This window comes from Pseudophryne corroboree, chromosome 7, assembly GCF_028390025.1.
Source record: "Pseudophryne corroboree isolate aPseCor3 chromosome 7, aPseCor3.hap2, whole genome shotgun sequence".
Classification (NCBI taxonomy): Eukaryota; Metazoa; Chordata; class Amphibia; order Anura; family Myobatrachidae; genus Pseudophryne; species Pseudophryne corroboree.
The window spans coordinates 415,890,715-415,913,980 of NC_086450.1; the positions used below are offsets into that span (position 1 = coordinate 415,890,715).

A 23,266-nucleotide genomic window follows, 5' to 3' on the forward strand; every position below is an offset into this window, starting at 1 on the left:
ATTAATACCGTCTAAGGGGTAAATTCAATTCAGTGTGGATTGATTAGTGCCGGGAATTAGCTCCCGGTGCTGTTCCATTTAGCACGCTGTTATGTCGGAGATGGCCGGTTCTTGTGGACTAAACAGGGTGTTTTGTCGCGAGAACCAGCATTCTCTGATTTACGTGCCGCCTGTGCTGCTTTTTCTGGCTTGTTAAGGGCAGAAATTAGCATTGCGCCAGCACTTTTGTCAGATTTCTGCTCACACCCCTTGAAGGGTGCAAGAAGAAATTCTCTCGTCTGGCTTCACATCATGCAGAATTGAATAGCACTGAGAGCTAATTCCCGGCAATATTCAATCCACACAGATCACACATAAAGCGGCTAAGCCCGATTAAGATTAATGGGTGCTACACGAAAAAGTAGTTTGCGCGGTCAGACGGGTCACTTTTCGAGCATTTCAGCTCACCACCCTGGGGGGTGTATAAGCTGATTGTGTCTGAACGGAGCTACAATTAAATAGCTCCGTTGGGCGCAATCTGCTGGCTGCCGACGAAAAAACTATTTAATTCCCTCCTTTGTCTGGCCATTTTTGTCAGTATTCCGGTGTTGCTAGTTTTTTTTTGTTGCAACCAGCAAATTGGTTAGTTGGACAGAAAATCAAGTGTTTGGCCTGCTTAAGGGAAATGTAGAAATCCTTCTTGGAAATGCTGTGTAGAGGGGATATAATGTAGATGTACAGTACATCATTGCATTACAGTTACATGACTCATATGCCCCACCTCCTGTACTATTCGGTAATTTGCCAGTAGTAGTTGTCATGCCAAAATGACATGACTATAATTTGTGTATAGGTCACATACCTGCTGTGACTAGATGCCTTTTTATTTGTGTTGCTGTACGATGTTTGGTGAAGGCTGATGGGATAGAGAGAGATCTGGCTTACATGTGCCAAATGATACAAAGGGGTTACCATGGAGATGCCTAGTGGTTCAGAACTAAATCCGAATATTTTTTTACTTAAAATAGGGATCCTGCACTACTTATCACCTGCTTGGAGATGGTGAAGAGAAATCTGCGATAAACCCTGTTGAGATTTATCACCGATAACTTATCACCGCTAATAGGCTAGCGCATTTTTGCATTTGTGATAATTTATCGCGATGTAGTGACTAATTGGATACCCCCCCTAAGCACCATATTGTATTCAGTATCCACCTCTATGATTACCTCCGTTTTACAGTGGGTGTGTACATAGGGCATCCTGTAGCCAAGTCACATACACCGCAGTTTCTTTATAGCTCCCAAATTGTCCAGCAGTCATCAATAAAGATGTGTTTAATCTTCTGCTGAGTGTATGCTTCAGCTGAGTCAGCGTGTATCCTTCTGTATGCTTCTGCAAAGCCCTGAAAGAAAAAAATCTACATTTATTACAAGCCCTGAAAGAAAAAAATCTACATTTATTACTTTTCCTAAGTTGAAAAATACAAAAAAAAAGTGATTTGGGGATTGGTCCCGTTTTGTGATTGCATCATAACAGACATACATATAGGTTTGGCATCAGGTCGCCTTCTGTCACTTTTTTAGGATCGTTTGAACCATGCAGATTCAATGTTTACAGAGGATGTTTGCTTTGTGAGGTCTGACCTGTCCTGTGTGTGCTGTGCACAGTATCCTTTCTCATTCTTGCTGCTGCCTGCATTTTATGGCCGTACATTTCCTCTTCAGTGGTTATTGGTTATTTAGACAGTGACCGTCCATCAGCCGGCCTAATGAATGAAGTACCCATTGTGGGTGACTTGTGGGCTACTCCAACCCTTTCGCGTGCCCTCTCCTCACATGGCATAAGGGTGCTGTGCATTATGTACATGACTTAATGTCGGTTGTGTTCCCCTTGTTTCGACACTACAGAAACCATGTGGTGCCTTTATATATAAAAGCTAATAATTATTTTGATATCTATAAACTGGTATTTAATCCTCAGCACACCCCATTCTAAAGTGCTTTATCTAGTAGACAACTTTTAAACACCTTCAGCTTTGTTTCAGGCAGAGATGTTCTACATAGTGCCCAATCTCTGCTCTGCTACTCAGACTATGGGGTCAATTCTATTCGGCAACTTAAGAATAGCGCCGGGAATTAGCTCCAGACGCTATTCAATTCAGCTCCAGTTAAGTCGGCGATGTCCCGTTCTCGACGACTAAACAGGTTGAATTGTCGGGAGAACGGGCATTCTCCGACTTAACTCCCCGGCGCGAGGCTGATTCCCGACAGAATCAGCCTCGCGCCGGCCGCGAGGCAGCACTTTTGTCGGGTTTCTTCTCTCATCCCCCGACAATTGCGGGTCACTAGCAGCTGAATTGAATAGCGTCGGGAGCTAATTCCCGGCGCTATTCTTAAGTTGCCGAATAGAATTGACCCCTATGAAGTAAAACCTTGTTACACCAGTTTTCCGAGTACAATCCAATAGTATTGTTGGTATATTAGGGCCTAATTCAGACCCTGTCGCTGATGAGCGTAAATTGCTATGAATCGATTTTTGCTCATCTGCGCATGCGCGTATACCGGAACGCAGTTTAAGACCTGGAGGGGGCCGGGAACAGGGCGATGACGCCAAGTTTTTTGGGCATCGACCCTCCATTTAAGGGGTGCAGTCAGGACAACGCAGCTGTGTCCGGACCATTGCTGGAGCGGGTTGCAGCGGCTGTGTGACGTCGCACTCGGCCGATGTGACCCAACACATTGCGAGTAGCCATCTGCTTTCGCAGCTAGGCTGCGTAGCCAGAGGGCAACTCGAACCATGCGAAAGCATCGCTCCCAGCATGCGGGGCGGACTTACCCTGTGCTGGGCATCCCCTGCATTTCAGAGAAATTGATCGTAGATGTGGTCTTTTTTTCGCACAATCAGGTCTGAATTACCCCCTTAGTCCATAAAGACTAAATTGTGTCATAACATTACAAGAACAAAAGTGACCTATCCAATTATCTGATTAAACCGGTTATCGGAACTTCTCTTGGTCATGGTTCCCACTGATAATCGTCATTCTACTGCAGTAGTTTTTGTGATGCTGTGCATTGTAAAAAGACTGAACCTCACCCCTGTTCCTAAGAGGAACAAGCTCCCAAAGCATTAATCGTGTTTACAGCTCCAATCATTTTGCCCTTCTGCAATTTTTACTGAACACTTGGCTTTTCCTGACTCTCTCCTGCACTTTTCAGTCATGTATTTATATTTTTAAAAGTTGTTAGCGCATTTAAAATATACTCCCCATATATAACTGTATCCGTTACAGAATTAGAGCTGGTTCCTTTCGCAGGCTCTGCAACATAGTCTTCTGGTTGTTTAATAGCAAGGCTGAAAAGCACAGGAGGAAGCTAAAATGTTATAGGCCCAACACACTGGCCAATATTTCTCAAAGATATGAACGATCTCGTTCATTATTGAACGAGATAACGTTCATATCTTTGAGTGTGGAGGCACCAGTGATGAACGATGCGTGGCCCCGCGCTCGTTCATCACTGGTGCCCGTCGGCTGTACATGCAGGCCAATATGGACGATCTCATCCATATTTGCCTGCACTTCAATGGAGCCGGGTGACGGGGGGAGTGAAGAAACTTCACTCCCACCCGCCGCCAGGTCGCCCGTCAGTCGTATCCGCCGTTGGTCAGCTCGGCGGTGGATCGGCCAATGTGTAGGGCCCTTTACAGCAATGTGTACTGGTAAGAGTTGCAGGAGGACATGTGTAAACTGAAGTAGACATATGACATCAGGAAACTCCTTTCACACATTCTCTAATAGACATGGCATGACTCGAGTCAATCATGATTTGATGGTGCAGCAGCAGCAAACTAGAACTGGTTATAGTTTTAAGGCAATTTGAAAAGCTCGCCGTTCTGTTGCAATGCCCTTGTGTATGTAAATAGAGATGTTTAGATGTACAGTACAGACACTGTGCCGAGCTGCTGTTAGACATCAGTCACTAGACTGGCGGGCACAGGAAGATATACACAAGTAGAATTGTTTAGAACTGCTTCATTTGCTGTGCTTCTGAGTTACAAAATGTGAAAGCCCAAGTGCTGGATTAATCATTGGCCTGAAGTCTTCCCATCCACCTTCCCCTCCTATCCACTCTGGCCTGCGTCACTGCTGCTGTTTACAATATGGGTTTATTTTTACTCTATGATTTAGTGCTGCTGGAATCCGTGTTTTGTTACATGAATAGCTGGCGACTGCAATTTAAGACCTGTTGCTAGGAGCTTTTTGGATGTTTTTTTAGGTATGCATTCAGACTTTCAGGATTGTTCCAGGGAAGTGAAATCTCAGCAACCCCTCCCCTCACTTCAACCCTCCCCCCTTTTTTCTCTCTCTCTTATGGATTGATAGAGGATAGATAGGAAATAAAATAGTTCCCTTCATTAAGTGCCATGTTTTATGTTCCTGGTCCTCTGACTCTCATAGATGCCGAAGCAATTTATTAAGAGCTGCTTCTAAGATAAGTGTCTGCTATTTTGGTTGACCGAAAGGTCTGGACTGGCCATTTAAATACATCATGCAGTGTCATAACTTCCTGCTCCTAATCAGAAATCAAAGACTGGTGTAAAAATGTGGTCACCCTATCAACGACCACTGATTTCAGGGTTTTTTTTATGCGCAGTGTTCCTCCGAGCACAAGGGGTTTTTCTTCCTCCCGCTGCCGCACTGCCTGATAATCTTCAGCAATTTCACTCCGCACTGCCTGATAATCTTTAGCAATTTCACTCCAGCGTCAAAACCAGCTGTGCGCCTGTTCTTACAGTTGCTGTGCACCAGACTGGTCTTGTATGCTATCTATCCTTATGACCGTAGTAAGCAACAAAGCGTTTTCTTTTACTTTTTACGCTGAATTTTTTTTTTTTCTCATTTGATATTGTGCACTAACCATTTTAAAGTGTAGTGTAACAGGAAAAATAGATTTAAAGTGGATCGCTTGCTATGTGTAACGTATATACATGACAATATACAATTAGTTGCATTGGAAACCTCACAATTTTTATATTTTTATTTTTTTTGAACTGTTTTTTTTTTATTTTGGGTCTCTGCAATTTGTATGGAATGCAAATAAGACTGAGGGAAAACTGTTTTTCTTTCCACATAATTGTATTCGTCTAAGATTAGTAGGAGTCTCTGTGGCCCAGAAATGTTGGCAGCGTCAGCCATTTTCTGAGGCCTGTGCATTTAAAACTGATCATCAGGCAGCCCGGACTGGTTCCAATACATACTCTGCACTGACCCAAGTAAAAAAAAAAAAAAATTTTTTTAAATTCAACCTGATATTATTGGGGTCCACTTTAACTGTATGCTAATGGTAACTGTAAATATTTGGCATAATGGGATAAGTGTGCATGTATTCTTATGCTTGTACACATTGCGAATGCAACAGATTTAATGTGTTTGCAGTGTCATCGCTCCTGTGTAACTCATTTTACGGTTTTCTCTATTTCTTTTTTGTCTCCTTTTCCTGAGCAGATCTCAATCACGGTAGTTTAGGATCTCACTATGAAAGCTCACACTGGGGACCGGTATCTTCCAACGGTGACTCGGGCACTAGCTGGGATAAAGTTATCGTAGACGGCACCGATAAGGAAGCGTGGCCATCTATCACGGGAAGCAGCCCAGAACTGGCATCAGAATGTATGGATTTTGACTCTACCCTGAACTCTGGGCTGGAAAAGAGCCACGTAGTGCCATTCGGGAACACCGGAGGGGAAATGGATAACATTAGAAATGGCATTGGGCATGGTTCTCAAAGCAAAGTTTCGGTCGGCAGCAACAGCAATAATGCAGGCAATGGAAGTATTAATGGGCCATGGGGAGTATCACATGGGCCCATGATAAGCACATGTCAAGATGGCCCTGATAGCAAATCAGACACTAGGCACAACAGAATCAATGCTTGGGGCACTGCTAATACTTCAGTGAACGGAGTTCTAAATCCAAGCACTTTGAACATGAACGGCAACCACGGAACTTGGCCTGTTTTGGACAGCAATGGACAAACCTTTAAAGGGTCTAATAATTCTGGCACAAATGTTCCAAGTAATACAATAGGTCAGGTGTCTAACAATCGGAGTATTAACCCCAAAGCGGGCAACTCTACGCCTGGCTCCTGGGGAAACATTCAGGAGAACGGAGATTCTGAAGTCAACGGTACACGGAAGGCTTCTTATAGTGGACAACCTCAAAACCTTAACACTGAAATGACTGGACCAAATAACACTACTAACTTTATGACCTCTAGTTTACCAAACTCTGCTGGTTTAATGCAGACAAATGAACTGCCTAATTCTACAGGGCATGGGGCCTGGAGTGTGAGCATGAATCATTCTCCACTTCACAGCTCTTCATTTACAAATGGCACTTCCATTCCTCACATTAGCAATGGCGAGGAAACAAATGGCGGATCATATGGTACTACATGGGGTACCTCCGGCTCAAATTACTCCGGAGACAAAAGTTCAGTCCCTAAAGGGCAAGCTAATGGCGACACTGTGAATGCGACAATAATGCAGCCGTGTGTGAATGGGCCAAACGGCTCAAACGTTAAAATCAATGGGAATAAAGGAGGATTATGGGAGTCAGGGACTGTAAACTCCCAAAATATGCATTGGGGAGGTGGAAACGGAGGGACTAATGGTGGAAATCACAGAGGATGGGGAAACCCAGCACAAAGCACTGGCACTAATATATCAAATGGAGATTGGAACAAACTTTCTAGTAATCAGCATTCCAATGATGGTGAAAACACGGAAAGTGGCAGAAAAGCATCTAATACCTGGAATTCTGCCGAGGAAGAGAATGCAGGGCAAAATCCAACAGGGTCTAAGGCCAATGAGGCAAGTAATGTATGGGCCAAAAGTACAGGTACAGGGGAAAGCGAGGGTAGTGTAGGCAGCACTGGAAGCCAGAGTGAGCTCAGGCCTGTAGAGAGAAGGAAAATGGACCAACAAACGTTACTCCAAAGTATTGTAAACAGAGGTGACCTGGACCCTCGGGTATTGTGCAACACTGGCTGGGGACAGACTCCAATAAAACAGAACACTGCCTGGGATACTGAAGCTGCTTCAGCTCGGAGAAACAGAGAGACTGACAATGGAACAGATGCTTGGGGTGGCTCTGTGTCAAAGACTTCTAACTCAGGGGGATGGGTGGAGAAACCCAACCCTAAAAGCAATGATACCTCATCAGTATCTGGGTGGGGAGATCCAAAGCCTGCTACAGGTTGGGGTGATGCCAAAGGCTCGGTAAGCCAAGGGGATTGGGGGGATCAATTTGCTGCTACTTCTGGAACGGTCAAGAGCAATCAAACATGGGGGAATGTTAAAGAGGAGAAATCCACTTGGAACGATGCACAAAAGGTCAAACAAGGATGGGTGGGCCACAATAGTGATGGTTGGGGAGAAAATTCCAAGAGTAATCATTGGGGCGCAACAAAGTCAAGCTCTGGCAGTGACAGCGACAAATCTGGGTCTGGGTGGGGTGATACGAGATCTGGCTGGATTGAGCCACCTAAAGCAAACGCAAGCCAAGGATGGGTAGAGCCAACAAAGTTGAACCAGCGAGGAGGAGAGGCCCCCAAATGTGGCCCAACTCAAATGGAGAGTGAACATGTACAATCAAATAATCCATCAGAGTGGGGCAAGAAAGCAGAGAATGGGTCGTGGGGAGAAAAGCCATCCACCAACAAACCATCTGGTTGGTTAGGTGGACCACAATCAACCCCATCGAAAGAAGAGGAACCAACTGGTTGGGAGGAGCCTTCTCCAGAGTCCATTAGGCGCAAAATGGAAATAGATGATGGAACTGCAGTTTGGGGCGATCCTGTTCAATACAGATACAAAAATGTGAACATGTGGGATAAAAACACATCTAATACGGCCACCAGTGGGGCAGAACATCCAAATCCAACCCAGACCCAAGTGCATCATCTACCCCCACCCCAAAGTGCTGTGCCAAACAAGGAGAACAGCAGTAGTGGCTCTGGTAAGTATCTAATCTCACTGACACTAAGGTTCTCTGAGGTGTAGATGAGGGACAATAGCTCCAATGCTGTACTAAATTGTACTGTAATAGAAGTACTGTCAACGCTTATAATGTTAGTTTCTCTAACGTCCTAGTGGATGCTGGGGACTCCGTCAGGACCATGGGGAATAGCGGGCTCCGCAGGAGACAGGGCACATCTAAAAAGCTTTTTAGGTCACATGGTGTGTACTGGCTCCTCCCCCTATGACCCTCCTCCAAGCCTCAGTTAGGTTTTTGTGCCCGTCCGAGAAGGGTGCAAACTGGATGGCTCTCTTAAGGAGCTGTTTAGTAAAGTTTTTTTTTAGGTTTCTAATCAGTGATTCCTGCTGGCGACAGGATCACTGCAACGAGGGACTTAGGGGAGAGACTTGCAACTCACCTGCGTGCAGGAGGATTGAAGTTTTAGGCTACTGGACACTGAGCTCCAGAGGGAGTCGGAACACAGGTCAGCCTGGGGTTCGTCCCGGAGCCGCGCCGCCGATCCCCCTTACAGACGCTGAAGAAAGACGGCGGAACGGAGGTCCGGAAACAGGCGGCAGAAGACTTCACAGTCTTCAGAGAGGTAGCGCACAGCACTGCAGCTGTGCGCCATTGTTGCTACACGGCTCACTGACACGGTCACGGAGGGTGCAGGGCGCTGCTGGGGGCGCCCTGGGCAGCAATATAAATACCTATTTGGCAAATAAATACATCACATATAGCCATTAAGGCTATATGTATGTATTTAACCCAGGCCAGTTTTCCTAATAACCGGGAGAAAAGCCCGCCGTGAAAGGGGCGGAGCTTATTCTCCTCAGCACTCAGCGCCATTTTCCTTACCAGCTCCGCTGGTGAGGAAGGCTCCCACTCTCCCCTGCACTACAGAAACAGGGTTAAAGAGAAGGGGGGCATAAATTGGCGATATAATTATATATTAAGAGCCCATATATAGAAACAACACCTTCTAGGGTTGTTATATACATTATGGCGCTTTTGGTGTGTGCTGGCAAACTCTCCCTCTGTCTCCCCAAAGGGCTAGTGGGTCCTGTCCTCTATCAGAGCATTCCCTGTATGTGTGTGCTGTAGGTCGGTACGTGTGTGTCGACATGTATGAGGAAAATGTTGGTGAGGAGACGGAGAAAATTGCCTGTAATGGTGATGTCACTCTCTAGGGAGTCGACACCAGAATGGATGGCTTACTTATGGAATTACGTGATAATGTCAACACGCTGCAAGCCGGTTGACGACATGAGACAGCCGGCGGACAAATTAGTATCGGTCCAGGCGTCTCAGACACCGTCAGGGGCTTGTAAAAACGCCCATTTACCTCAGTCGGTCGACAGACACTGACACGGACACTGACCCCAGTGTCGACGGTGAAGAAACAAACGTATTTTTCCTTTAGGGCCACAAGTTACATGTTAAGGGCAATGAAGGAGGTGTTACGTATTTCTGATACCACAAGTACCACAAATAAGGGTATTTTGTAGGGTGGAAAAAAACTACTTGTAGTTTTGCCTAAATCAGATAAATTAAATGAAGTGTGTGATGATACGTGGGGTTCCTCCGACAGAAAGTTATGGGCGGTATACCCTTTTTTCCCGCCAGTAGTAAGGGCGAGTTGGAAAACACACCTTAGGGTGGACAAGGCGCTCACACGCTTATAAAAAACATGGCGTTACCGTTTCCAGATACGGCCGCCCTCAAGGAGCCAGCTGATAGGAAGCTGGAAAATATCATAACAGTATATACACACATACTGGTGTTATACTACGACCAGCAATCGCCTCAGCCTGGATGTGCAGCGCTGAGGGGGCTTGGTCGGATTTCCTGACTGAAAATTTTGTTACCCTTGACAGGGACAGGATTTTATTGTCTATAGAGCATTTTAAGGATGCATTTCTATATATGTGTGATGCGCAGAGGCATATTTGCATTCTGGCATCAAGAGTAAATGTGATGTACATATCTGCCAGACGAAGACACGACAGTGGTCAGGTGAGGCAGATTCCAGACGGCATATGGAAGTATTGCCGTATAAAGGGGCGGTCCATTGGACCTGGTGGCCATGGCAACAGCTGAAAAATCCACCTTTTGTTACCCCGAGTCACATATTGGCAGAAAAGGACAGTCTTTTCAGTCTCAGTCCTTTCGTCCCCATACGGGCAGGCGGGCGAAGGCCAGTCATATCTGCCCAGGGGGAGAGGAAAGGGAAGAAGACTGCAGCAAGCAGCTCATTCCCAGGAACAGAAGCTCCTCACGGCTTCTGCCAAGTCCGCAGCATAACGCTGGGGCCGTACAAGCGGACTCAGGTGCGGTAGGGGGTCATCTCAAGAGTTTCAGCAACACTCGCAAGGGAACTCCGGGATCCTACATGTAATATCCCAGGTGTACATTGGAAATTCGAGACGTCTCCCCCTCACACAATTCACAGGCTGTATTCCCAGCAGGTGATAATCAAAGTACCCTTCTTACAACAAGGAAGGGGGTAGTATTCCACACTATATTGTGGTACTGAAGCCAACCGGCTCGGTGAGATCTGAAATATTTGAACACTTACATACAAGCGTTCAAATCAAGATGGAGTCACTCGGAGCAGTGATAGCGAACCAGGAAGAAGGGGACGATATGATGTCACTGGATATCAGGGACGTTTACCTACAGGTCCAAATTTGCCCTTCTCACCAAGGGTACTTCAGGTTCCTGGTACAGAACTGTCACTATCAGTTCAGACGCTGCCGTTTGGATGGTCCACGGCGCCCCGGGTCTTTACCAAGGTAATGGCCGGAATGATAATTTTTCTTAAAAGAAACATGGACGCTTTCCTGATAAGGGCAAGGTCCAGAGAACAGTTGGAGGTCGGAGTAGCACTATCTTAAGTAGTTCTACGACAGCACGAGTGGATTCTAAATATTCCAAAATCGCAGCTTTTTCCGACGACACGTCTACTGTTCCTAGGGAAGATTCTGGACACAGTCCAGAAAAACGTGTTTCTCCCAGTGGAGAAAACCAGGGAGTTATCCGAGCTAATCGGGATCCTCCTAAAACCAGGAAAAGTGTCAGTGCATCATTGCACAAGAGTCCTGGTAAAAATGGTGGCTTATTACGAAGCAATTCCATTCGGCAGATTTCCCGCAAGAACTCTTCAGTGGGATCTGCTGGACAAATGGTCCGGATCGCATCCTCAGATGCATCAGCGGATAGCCCTATATCCAAGGAAAAGGGTGTCTCTCCTGTGGTGATTACAGAGTGCTCATCTTCTAGAGGGCCGCAGATTCGGCATTCAGGATTGGATGCCGGTGACCACGGAGGCCAGCCTGAGAGGCTGGGGAACAGTCACACAGGGAAAAAATTTCCAGGGAAGTGTGATTAAGTCTGGAGAATTCTCTCCGCATAAATAAGCTTAGAGCAAATTTATAATGCTCTAAACTTAGCTAGACCTCTGCTTCAAGGTCAGCCGGTATTGATCCAGTGGGATAACATCACGGCAGTCGCCCACGTAAACAGAAGGGCGGCACAAGAAGCAGGAGGGCAGTGAAAACTGCAAGGATTTTTCGCTAGGCGGAAAATCATGTGATAGCACTGTCAGCAGTGTTCTTTCCGGGAGTGGACGACTGGGAAGCAGACTTCCTCAGCAGGCATGACCTCCACCCGGGAGAGTGGAAACTTCATAGGGAAGTTTTTCAACATGATTGTGGACCGTTGGCAAAGACCAAAGGTGGACATGATGGCGTCCCGCCCGAACAAAAACGGGACAGGTATTCCGCCAGGTCATGAGACCTTCAGGCGATAGCTGTGGATGTTCTGGTAACACCGTGGGTGTACCAGTCTGTGTATGTGTTCCCTCCTCTGTTTCTCATAACCAGGGTATTGAGAATTATAAGACATAGAGGAGTATGAACTATACTAGTGGCTCCGGATTGGCCAAGAGGGACTTGGTACCCGGAACTTCAAGAAATGCTCACAGAGGACTAAGGGCCTGGGGAGCTAAGAAGGGACTTGATTCAGCAAGTACCATGTCTATTCCAAGACTTACCGCGGCTGCGTTTGACGGCATGGCGGTTGAATGCCGGATCCTGAGGGGAAAAGGCATTCCATAAGAGGTCATACCTACCCTGGTCAAAGCCAGGAAGGAGGTGACCGCACAACGTCATCACCACATGTGGTGAAAATATGTTGCGTGGGTGAGGCCAGGAAGGCTCCACGACGGAAATTCAACTAGGTCGATTTCTACACTTCCTGAAAACAGGAGTGTTTTGGACCTCAAATTGGGGTTCATTAACATTTAAATTTCGGCCCTGTAGATTTTCTTCCAGAAAGAATTGACTTCTGTTCCTGAAGTCCAGATTGTAAAGGATGTATTGCATATACAGCTTTTTTGTGCCCCTAGGGGCACCGTGAGATCTCAACATAGTGTTGGGATTTCTTAAAATCATATTGGTTTGAACCGCTCAAATCTGTGGATTTGAAATATCTCACATGGAAAGTGACCATGCTGTTGACAAATATCTCACATGGGAAGTGACCATGTTGTTAGCCCTGGCCTCGGCCAGGCTATTGTCAGAATGGGCGGCTTTGTCTTACAAAAGCCCATATTAAAATTTTCCATTTGAACAGGACAGAACTGGGACTCGTCTCCAGTTTCTTCATGAAGGGGTGTCAGCGTTTTCACCTGAAACAACCTCTTGTGGTGCCTGCGGCTACTAGGGACTTGGAGGACTACAAGTTACTAGACGTGGTCAGGGCCCTAAAAATATATATATATATATATATATAGTTAGGACGGCTGGAGTCAGAAAGTCTGACTTGCTGTTTATACTGTATACACCCAACAAGCTGGGTGCTCATGCTTCTAAGCAGTCTATTGCACGCTGGATTTGTAGTACAATTCAGCTTGCACATTCTGTAGCAGGCCTGCCACAGACGAAATATGTAGATGCCCATTCCACAAGGAAGGTGGGCTCATCCTGGGCGGCTGCCCGAGGAGTCTCGGCATTACAACTTTGCCGAGCAGCTACGTGGTCAGGGGAGAACACGTTTGTAAAATTTTACAAATTTTGATACTCTGGCTAAGGAGGACCTGGAGTTCTCTCATTCGGTGCTGCAGAGTCATCCGCACTCTCCCGCCCGTTTGGGAGCTTTGGTATAATCCCCATGGTCCTGACGGAGTCCCCAGCATCCACTAGGACGTTAGAGAAAATAAGAATTTACTTACCGATAATTCTATTTCTCGTAGTCCGTAGTGGATGCTGGGCGCCCATCCCAAGTGCGGATTGTCTGCAATGCTTGTACATAGTTATTGTTACAAAAATCGGGTTATTACTATTGTTGTGAGCCATCTTTTCGGAGGCTACTTCGTTTTGTTATCATACTGTTAACTGGGTTCAGATCACAAGTTGTACGGTGTGGCTGGTATGAGTCTTACCCGGGATTCAAGATCCTTCCTTATTGTGTACGCTCGTCCGGGCACAGTACCTAACTGAGGCTTGGAGGAGGGTCATAGGGGGAGGAGCCAGTACACACCATGTGACCTAAAAAGCTTTTTAGATGTGCCCTGTCTCCTGCGGAGCCCGCTATTCCCCATGGTCCTGACGGAGTCCCCAGCATCCACTACGGACTACGAGAAATAGAATTATCGGTAAGTAAATTCTTATTTTTTTGTTTTTTTTTAAAGATGTTTGTGTTTTAACTGTGGCTGTTAAGCTGGGTACACACTAGACAATATGTCCGATCTGGTGGATTAGACCAATTTATTGGGCACATTGTCTAGTGTTACCTTTCTTTCCTTAATTCAAAGAAAATTAAGATGGTAACAATATTTGGGCAAGGGATATTTTGTAAAGGCGGTGTACTTTTGCCTTTAAGAATTTATTAAAGCCCCCTCCTTTTTTTCTTTGTTTAGTGTTTAGTTTCATTTTACAGCTCTACCTGTGTGCTGAAAATGCTGTCTTTCTAATTGATTTTTGTCTTCTAGGTTGGGGGGAGACTTGGTCGGAGACACCAGCTCCAACTGTGGATAATGGCACCTCTGCATGGGGTAAACCCATGGAGACCGGTGGTGGCTGGGGAGAGAAACATACGGAGGTGGCATCGTCTGGTTGGAAACAGACTCCTGTTGGTCACCAGGCTTCAGGCAAACCCGGTATGTACTCCTACTTTATTATGCATTCCTTTTGTTCCACCCTCTTGAGCATGGCTGATGTCCCTACTTATACATAGACGCTTGTCTTCCCCCAAAGCATCAGTCATTTCCAATTACTGAAAGATCTCTGCTTCTGGACAAATGTTTTACAGTTCTATACATTTGTTTGTGCCAAATCAGGTCCCAAATCTATGCAAGACGGCGGCTGGTGTGGAGATGAAATGACTGGGACTGGTGGCCATATCGGTGGATGGGATGAAGACGATGTAGAAATAGGAACATGGAATGGAAGTTCATCACAGGACACCAACTGGCCGCCATACATGAAGAAAATGCCTCCAAAGGTTAGCAGGAAAAAACTACTTTCCTAATGCCTCATCTATGTCTCGGCAGTACTTTTTCTTTTCTTTTCTTTTTTTATTTTTTTATAAAGTGCAATTTAGGGAGTTTATTTATTTATTTTTTTCCTTTTCGCCAGGGAAATCTGAAAAATGGGAATAAACCGGAAGAGAGCAGCTGGATGAACCCATTTGTAAAGCAATTTAATAACATGGCATTTTCAGTAAGTCCTCTACAAACTCACTCGTTATTTTTTCTTTATCCTTTTTTTCTCTATTGGTAGTCACTTTTGTCTTAACTTTTTTGCAGCGAGAGTCACCAGATGATGCCTTGCAGAGCAATAAAATGGATCTTTCTGGAGGTACGTATGAGTCGGTTGGGACGGCTGAGTGTTTTATTGACATCGCTAGCGTTCTGAAGAGATACCATCACTCAAATACATGCCCAAGGCTGGGTACACAGCATGCAATATATCGTTCATTCAGCTCACCAACCATATACATCGCTAAGTGCATCAGCTCATGTACAGCCAACATGTCTGTGGACGGCATAGTCCAAGCATACCACGTCAGCCCTGCAGTATGGTACATATTAGTACATCTGCCTGTGTGTATGTGTGATTAACCAGTGTGCTGGCTGCAGGAACCACCGACAATGACAACACAACTGGGCGGGCAGTTTTAAATGGCTGCTTAGTTGTGATGTCTGGCCACACATGTTGAGCAGCTGATTGGAAAGTGTCTATGCTTACCAAATTGATTGGCAGGACGGTCAGGTATGAACCCAGCCTAAGTCTTTACCATTGTAATCAGAAATGGATGAAGGGTCAGTATAAACCCTAAATCCTAATGCCCTGCAGAGTGAATTGTGGACATGCATTTATTATCCAGTACAATACCATTATTATCATAATTGCAGACAACCTATGATCCCAGTATGCAAATGATGTATAGCAATCTTTTAACTCGCTTTTCATAACACAATATCCTATGTGTAAATGTGTCTTCATAATGCCATCTCCCATGCATGTTCCTTGCAAAAAAAAAAAAAAAAATGTATGTCTCGGTTACTACAATACACTCCCAGTGTTCTTCACATTTGTAGTATAAAGGGCAAGCAATAGGTGTTTTAGACAAACTGTTATGAGGGAAATGGCAGAGGAGGCTCTACAACTACTCCGTGCAACAAGATGATTGTAACAGTTTTGGTTTCTAACCAATGATGAGAAGTTAAACTTTTATTCATTGGATGCGTCTACAGGGTTATTACAAGACAAGCGAATGGATCTGGAGAAATCCAGCATTGGGGACTACAGCCGGATAGTCGGGAAAGGCCCTGGGCCTCGATACCTTTCCAAAGAGTCTTCCTTGGATCACAATCCTTACTACGATAAGGTGAGTGCTTGTGTGTGTTAAGATCTGTGGGGCAGATGTATTAAGCCTAGAGAAGTGATAAAGCAGAGAAAAGTGGAAGGTGATAACGCACCAACCAATCAGCTCCTAACTGTTAATTTACATATTGGAGCTGATTGTCTGGTGCGTTATCACCTTGCACTTATCATTGCTCTATCACTTCTTCAGGCTTAATACATCTGCCCCTGTATAACTAAAATGTATACCACTACCAGGGGGCAGCACTCCTGTGCACTGGGGTGGTTCCATCCTTTGGCTTCTGTTCATTACCAACAATGTCTGAATAGATTCTTAACCTCTGAAATATGTATTGTATACTTTACTGTTTCTCAATATTAGAATTGCAGTGTCTATAGAGGTTGTCCTATTTCTTTAGTTAATAGGTTATTCTATGTAAAGTTTGTTTGTATACCCTTGGCTGGGTACAGTTGCCAGGAAAAAGGTGCTCTAGCACTTTGCCTCAGGGCAAAACATATGAACCAAATGCTTAGAATTACCCAGCCCAGCGGTGTATAATGCTGCAGTATCAAACAAATGGAGCCAGTAAGCTAATTTGTTTTCAGAAACCTTTAATATGCTGCATTAAATCACCTACTATTTATTAAATAAAGATTGACATCCTCTATAAAAGGTGGTTTTATGCTGTTTTTTTGCACCTTTTCAAAGATAGGTTTTACAGTGAATAGGCTGCTTTAGTCATTACATGGGGTTCTCCTTACAGTGTAACGATTTCCTCTGTATAGATTACTTGCACTGCAGGTAAAAGTGGGATATTGTGTTACTATAACTTCTCTTTCAGGATGATTGATTTTAATATATATATATAATTAGACTATTAGAAATGCTCTTGTAGTCCCCTGTTGATAGAATTTTATGAGACCTTATAGAGCAGAATATATTCAAGAATGACTGTTTTCATTGTACATAAAGGAAAATGTTAGCTTCAGATGTGTTTGGGATTGAATGGTGCCTGTATTCTGTGGGCTGGTCACTGGCATTGTCTATTCAAAGTTTGCGCTTTAGTTTATTTACCAGCACTTACAGTAGATGTCACTGTTTTAATTTTGATCTTTTTGCTTTACAAATTGCACTAACCAGCACTGTTTTCTGCCTCTTTCCCTGCTGTCGTCATGGTGATTTCTTCCGCTTTTCCCTGGGAACCTGATTATCTCCTTTTGTTTCCGCATCCTTCCCTTCTGATCTGCACACCTATTACCTAATGCACCCCTCATCAGGATGTAGCAGAAGAGACACAAAATCTGCAGTACATTGCCAATCAAAATATGAAGCTTCCCCCTCATAATAGTGCACTACCTACTCAATCTTTCACAGGGCAGGCAGCGCCTAACGTCAGTTCTGTCAGACAGGTGAGTCTGCGTTTACCGAGGATGGGGACACACACGATAGACTAAGTGCAGTGGGACCTGTCCACGAGAACTTACAGTATGAGGGGGTGTGGTGGTCCTTGTGATATCTACAGCTTGGCTAGATAGTGTTATAACTGGAGTGTTGCAGTAAACTTGGCTTAACCACTTATGGCAACATACAAGTAAGGAAAAATCTTTCCATGGAAGGCAGTCACTTTAGTGTACTTGGGTGTCCAATGCCATAGCATTTGCCTTCTCTGTGGTTACTCGGTATTAGAGCAAAGCTTTTGTCCTGCATCGTCTCCTCTAGTCACCTATTCATCGATTTGGTTAGTTTTAAGGTGGCCAAATGTTTGTTCCGTGAATGGTTTGTTTTTCTTTTACAAATGTTTTTATTTACTTAAGTTTATTTCTAACCTTAGACTTTGTCGTCTTTTTCTCATAAGCTGGTTACCCTAAAGCTGCTGCTTAAATGTTTTTTAGTATTTTTTTTTTGGGGGGGGGGGGGGGGTGTAGATACCATTAGTGTCTACGGTTGAGGTCTCCCCTAGATACAGCCAATTCCATCCAGGTTAAAGTTGAACTAAGGTATTTGCGTGTTCATGATTGTGTAATTATATACGGCTGCTGGTGCTCTAAGTACCCTATGACGTTAATGAGCATTGGTGCCATATTGTAATATGACCTACAACCTAATCCTTTGTAGGCATTACACAGTCTTTAAATGCTAATATTATAATAATGTCACCGCGAGTTACTTTGTTTGTGAAAAACTTCTCTGGGGAATCATGACACTGCATGCTCCGTGTCTGTTGTCTGAAACAAGGCTGGTTCCGGCCGGGGATAGAAAGATCTCTCCTGCTACAATGCCTCCATTTAGGCTTAAACCGGTTTACACGATCTGAAGGTGGTGTAAACTAATGTGGCCAAACTATGAAAAGCTTTGCTTTTCACGGTTTATTAAGTAGGCATCAGGTCGTTGTTCCATTAAAATATCCTGCATTATGCTATTGGTACATAGCCGCAAACCATAACATTATTTACGTCAGTTTCTACATAATGTATAATTGTTTTATCTTAAATTCTGACATTTCAGTTTTATGTGAAAATTTTCTTTAGGGATAACATAAACTGAAAATCTTACCTTTAAATCCATGCTCGGATACCCAGGTGTACGTCCACATTGGTGCCACCATTCACAATCTGTGGTGAAGTTACCAAATTCCTACAACCCAGCCGATGTTTAGTTGCCAGCCATTCCTAGGCAGATCTGCCAAACAAACTCATTTGTCACAATTATCAAATTCTCTGTAGCAAAAAGAGGTAAAGTAATCGGCTACTAGAGCAGGGGTGGGCAATGAGCCTTCAGCTGCTGTCGAGCTACACATCCCAGCATGCACTGCCATAGTTTTAGCATGCCCTGATAGCAGAACGGTGGCATGGCATGCCATGTCTTTACTTGGTGGGCAAATTGCTGGTCACGTTTACTGCTCATAAGATTGCTTGGTCATCTCTTCCTTTGAAGACCAAACCTGTCTCTCTATGATGCCATTTCCACGTCACTCTTTCAGTTCGTGGCAGTGTTCATGGTCTGAACGCTAGAGCTCCCCATGCTCTTAATAAATTTACAAGCATGAATTTGCTCTAACAGCCCAAAGGGTGGCTAATAATCTTACCCAGACCAAGCTAGAAAAAAAAAAAACCACTAACTCCGCAAACATCTCCCTAACCTCGCGCCAGAGAGTTTGGCCAGCCGAGATCAATTAATCTGAAATTCTGACCCTGATCACTCCATTCAGAACCGCGTCTCTGAGATAAATGGACACCTTCTAGAAATGTTCAGCCAAGGCCTCTAATTCAGGCCTTTAAGCATCCCTGAAGAGTTGTTCCAACTATTTTTCTGCAGCCTTTTTGACCCAAGCTGAGGCAGAAAGCAACGGCCACAGTATAAATAGCTTTTCAGTTTTTCTCTTAAATGCTGCTGCGTTCGTGATCGGATTGGTGGTGACTTCAGGCAATGCCCTATTCATGTGTGCCTTAGGTAAAGGATAGCAATTGGCCTGTTAAGCTAAGCAACTGCTTATTCCTCTTTAAGCAGCTTATTGTCAGGCTTCACTGACCTGTTGCTGACCAGGCATTACATCCTCCACCTCCATGCCATCTTGCAGAGTCCTGGCCAAAACACCCAGATTCCTTAGCTCTGCATGCGACCAGTCGGGAAGCAGGCGCTATGCTGTTTTGGTATTGCACCTGTCCCAAGGTCGAGCATACGACTGACTGTCCTGGAAGGAATGGCCCCCTTTTCCAGTTAGCCTGTGCTCCGCCTTTTCATAGGCTACTGTGTTGCCACGCCTTCCTTATCTATGTGCACAGTGCAGGTCCTACGCCCTAACTAGAGGCTGTGTACATTTTCTGCTGACTGGCACCAGAAGGGGGAGGACAGCAGTATGCTCAGGTCCTGGGTTCACTTCTTCTGGCAGTGGCAAAACCCACGTCTGTTCTCAGTCGCAATCTGCAGATGAAGTATCAGTAAGGATTTAAAAAATAAATATATATCTATATATATATCTATATATATCTATATATATATATATATATATATATATATATATTTGTGTGTTTTTATATGGTGTCCCTGGTGTGCATAGCGTTGGCATAATTTTGTACTTTATAATGAGAACCAATTAATGACTGTCGAACGAAATATAGTATTGCATATTGCTATATAGTGAAGGCAGTTTTTGATTATGTTTGGGATTCAGTCCCTGCCCTTTCAATCACGCGATGGCGTGAGACACAGTACAGGAGTTATTTACAGTGGAAGTATCCCATTAATGATTATGCGAATGCTGCAAATGCACCGGCTGTATTGCAGATATGTGCCATCTGCTCATCGGTTATCATTTCTGTGCACAGAATGGCAATCCCAACATGTATGGCGTTGGCAACGCAGCACAAGCTCGGGCCGCACAGCATCCTCAAGCACTCAACTCATCTCAGCCTAATCTCCGTGCGCAAGTGCCTCCTAATATAATGCCCCCTCAGGTAAGTGTTACTACTGCAGGCACTAGATTGCTTCCTTTACATATTGCTTAGTAGAGCTTTGTCTTTAACTGCTGCAGAGTTACCTTGTTGGACATGTGTTATGGGCAGGCATCAAAGCTTTCTTGTTGGCTGATGACACGGTATCCACACTGATGTGCTGTAAACCAGGGGTGGGGAACCTTTGGCCCTCTAGCTATTGTTGAACTACACATACCAGCATGCCTTGCTACAGGTTTGCTATGTGGCCGTGCTAAAACTGTTGCAGGGCTTGATTGGATGTGTAGTTCAACAACAGCTGGAGGGCCGAAGGTTTCCCATCCCTGGTGTAAGCGAACCATGGCCAGATCTCTGTTAGGGCTGACAGTCCATGTACATATGCTTGTGGCCCAATCAGAGAGAGCTTGTCTGTTCTATGCTCTGGTTGTATGGCTGCATCATATGGGACATGTTTAGTACAGGCACTTGCCCCACATACGGTCAGAGGCTTTCATCCTCATTTATCGGAATGCTCCTGATCAGATATTGATCTGTGGTAAAATTCTATTTGAGCCCGTTAAACTCTGCAGTTTCTGACTGATAGGAAATACTACCTCTGTATATATCATAACTGGCTGGTTAATATGCAGCAGAGAAACTGGTGGGTTCAGTTGTTGCGTTTATATTAACCACAACCAAAGCTGAAACTTGATTAATGTTTGGTAATCATTTTACCCACAGATGTTCCTAAAGACTACCTAATAATGTCAGTATTTCACTAAACACTAAGGACCTATTATAGCTTCCACGTGTATATGTAAAAGCAAATCAAATTCTTTATCCCATTTATCATTCACCTATTGTGGTAAGATGGAACCCAAGACAAGAACTAATGGTGTCATGTGACTTGGATTGTGACGTGTGTGTGCTGGTATCATGTCTTCCTCGCAGACGTTTATTCTGTGTGTGATTCTCCATCAGGTCCCTCCTTCTTTGCTGAAGTATCCGCCTAATAACGCGGGCCTGAATTCACTATTTGGTCCCCAGCAAGTAGCCATGTTGAGTCAGCTCTCGCAACTCTCCCAGCTCTCTCAGCTTTCTCAAATCTCCCAGCTACAAGTAAGTCTTCTAGCTCTGGCAACACTTAGGAATGGCTTATTGGTCCTGTGCATCATGTTAATCTCATGGGCAGCCATGGGACTTGTGTTGACTGTCCACCTTCTTGAAAAAAGGAATTGAAGTTCACCAGTGAGTACAAGTCTATTGATGGTGAAGGGTTAGGAGTCACTAGATAAGCCACCTTGAATTTTGCCTCGGGTCATAAATTGGCCGCTTCTTTTTATTTCATGCAAACATGTTTAGTATATTTAATATACATTCTGTAGGGAGCTGTTACAATTAATTTTGCTTCTGTGTATTTTTTTTAATAAAGTCCTCTCTTACAGCGGTTGTTGGCCCAGCAGCAGCAGCAACAACAACAACAACAGCAGCAGCAACAGCAGCAGCAACAACAACAACAGCAGCAGCAGCAGCAGAAGGTGCAGAACCAAAGGGGAGGAATGCCTCCAGGGGGGCGCCAGCAGCAGGAACAGCAGGTATGATTAACATGATTAAATACTGGATTCACAATTTGTGCGATAAGTCGTGCGAGTCAGTCATTACTGTGGATAACTTCATAGTTGTCAACTCTATTAAATGTTTACTGGTACCTACAAGCAGTCTATCACCCCTACTACCCACTAGAGGTTTGGTAATAAATCTCTGCAGTCAAGATTCCGACAGTCAGAAACACCTTCAGTGGGATCCCAACAGTCAACGGGATCCCGACTGTAAGAATCTTGATGGATCGCAGGCAGTAAGTATTTTTTCTAAACCACCCCTCTCTCACCCTAACCTACCCCAGCCTAACCACACCCACTCCCAGCAGCCTAACCCTCATCCTAGTGCCTATGGCCAGTACTTACCTTAGGGGTATTGTGGATCCCGACTGCCAGGATCCTGACCGCATCACCCCCACTATCATTCTCATCCCTACTACCCACTAGCAGTCTGACCCCAACTTCCTCTAGATCATGCTTTGACAGACCAGAGAATTTAGACTGTCTACTATCCTGGCTACCAGTACATTTTACTCTAGTGTCTAGTGTGTACATTATTTCCTCTCTCATCCATCTGGGGGATGCTGCGTCATAACCTCTGTGTTGGAATGTGGGTTATGGAGGTTAGGCACAAAAAACACTAAAAACTAACTCCTCCCTCCTCTAACCCCTCAGTCTTCTTTTTTGTGCCTTGGAGGAAGACGCACTTCTTTTTTTTCTCCTTTTTTTTTCTTCTCCTTAGTTTTTAGCTAGTTTTAATTTCTTTCTTTTTTCTTTTATTATGATGCATAGCCCCTGTTACAGAGTTAGACTGTTTAGGAGCTTCTGTCAGCTCTCTTCTCACTCTGATTTTGCCTCTGGGGAGTCACTAAACCATTGTGGTCCCTGGGTACCCCCCCCCCCCCCCCGATCACAGTTGTTTGAGGAGGTGCTGGGAAAGGTAATCACAGCTACAGCCCGCCACCTTACAGTGTGTGTTCTTTCTGTGGCCGTTAAGATTGCACTGTGAGGGGAGAAGGGGGGCGCGCGTGTGGCACTGCTTGGTGTGACCGGAGTTTGTGGAGTCTGGGTTGGTCGCCCGATTCCACTGCGGCTGCTACTGAGTACCGCTGCGGCTGGCGCTCACTGCAGCTGCTCCTGCTGTGGCTGCCACTTAGCCCCGCCCCTGCAACGGCTCTCTGCCATTTTGGGAGCTTCTCTCCCTGCCTCCTAACTTTGACCCCCGCCTGCTCCCGCGGGCGGCTGTCTGTGATGTTCAGCCATCCAGAGCAAGGTTCTATTAGCTCCACCTTTCTGGGTCTTGCAGCTTGGCGCCGTTTCTCACTTCACCCTTTCCTGAGCTGCCACAGCACGCTGGTGAGGACGCTGCC

The 23,266-nt window shown here is 45.0% G+C and overlaps 1 protein-coding gene across 4 annotated transcripts in view; it reads left to right on the plus strand.

The window, feature by feature from the left end:
- The window catches only part of TNRC6A (trinucleotide repeat containing adaptor 6A), a 118,333-nt gene that overhangs the window by 68,178 nt on the left and 26,889 nt on the right, over window positions 1-23,266 (plus strand). For 3 of the 4 annotated variants that reach the window (XM_063934751.1, XM_063934752.1, XM_063934753.1), the window contains 10 exons: window positions 5,486-7,999; window positions 13,992-14,159; window positions 14,340-14,503; window positions 14,638-14,721; window positions 14,808-14,859; window positions 15,759-15,892; window positions 17,146-17,277; window positions 20,194-20,322; window positions 21,280-21,417; window positions 21,744-21,893. In XM_063934751.1, the coding sequence (XP_063790821.1) occupies window positions 5,486-7,999; window positions 13,992-14,159; window positions 14,340-14,503; window positions 14,638-14,721; window positions 14,808-14,859; window positions 15,759-15,892; window positions 17,146-17,277; window positions 20,194-20,322; window positions 21,280-21,417; window positions 21,744-21,893 (3,665 nt within the window). The remainder of the gene's footprint in view (window positions 1-5,485; window positions 8,000-13,991; window positions 14,160-14,339; window positions 14,504-14,637; window positions 14,722-14,807; window positions 14,860-15,758; window positions 15,893-17,145; window positions 17,278-20,193; window positions 20,323-21,279; window positions 21,418-21,743; window positions 21,894-23,266) is intronic. The other variant, XM_063934754.1, reaches the window with a different exon arrangement.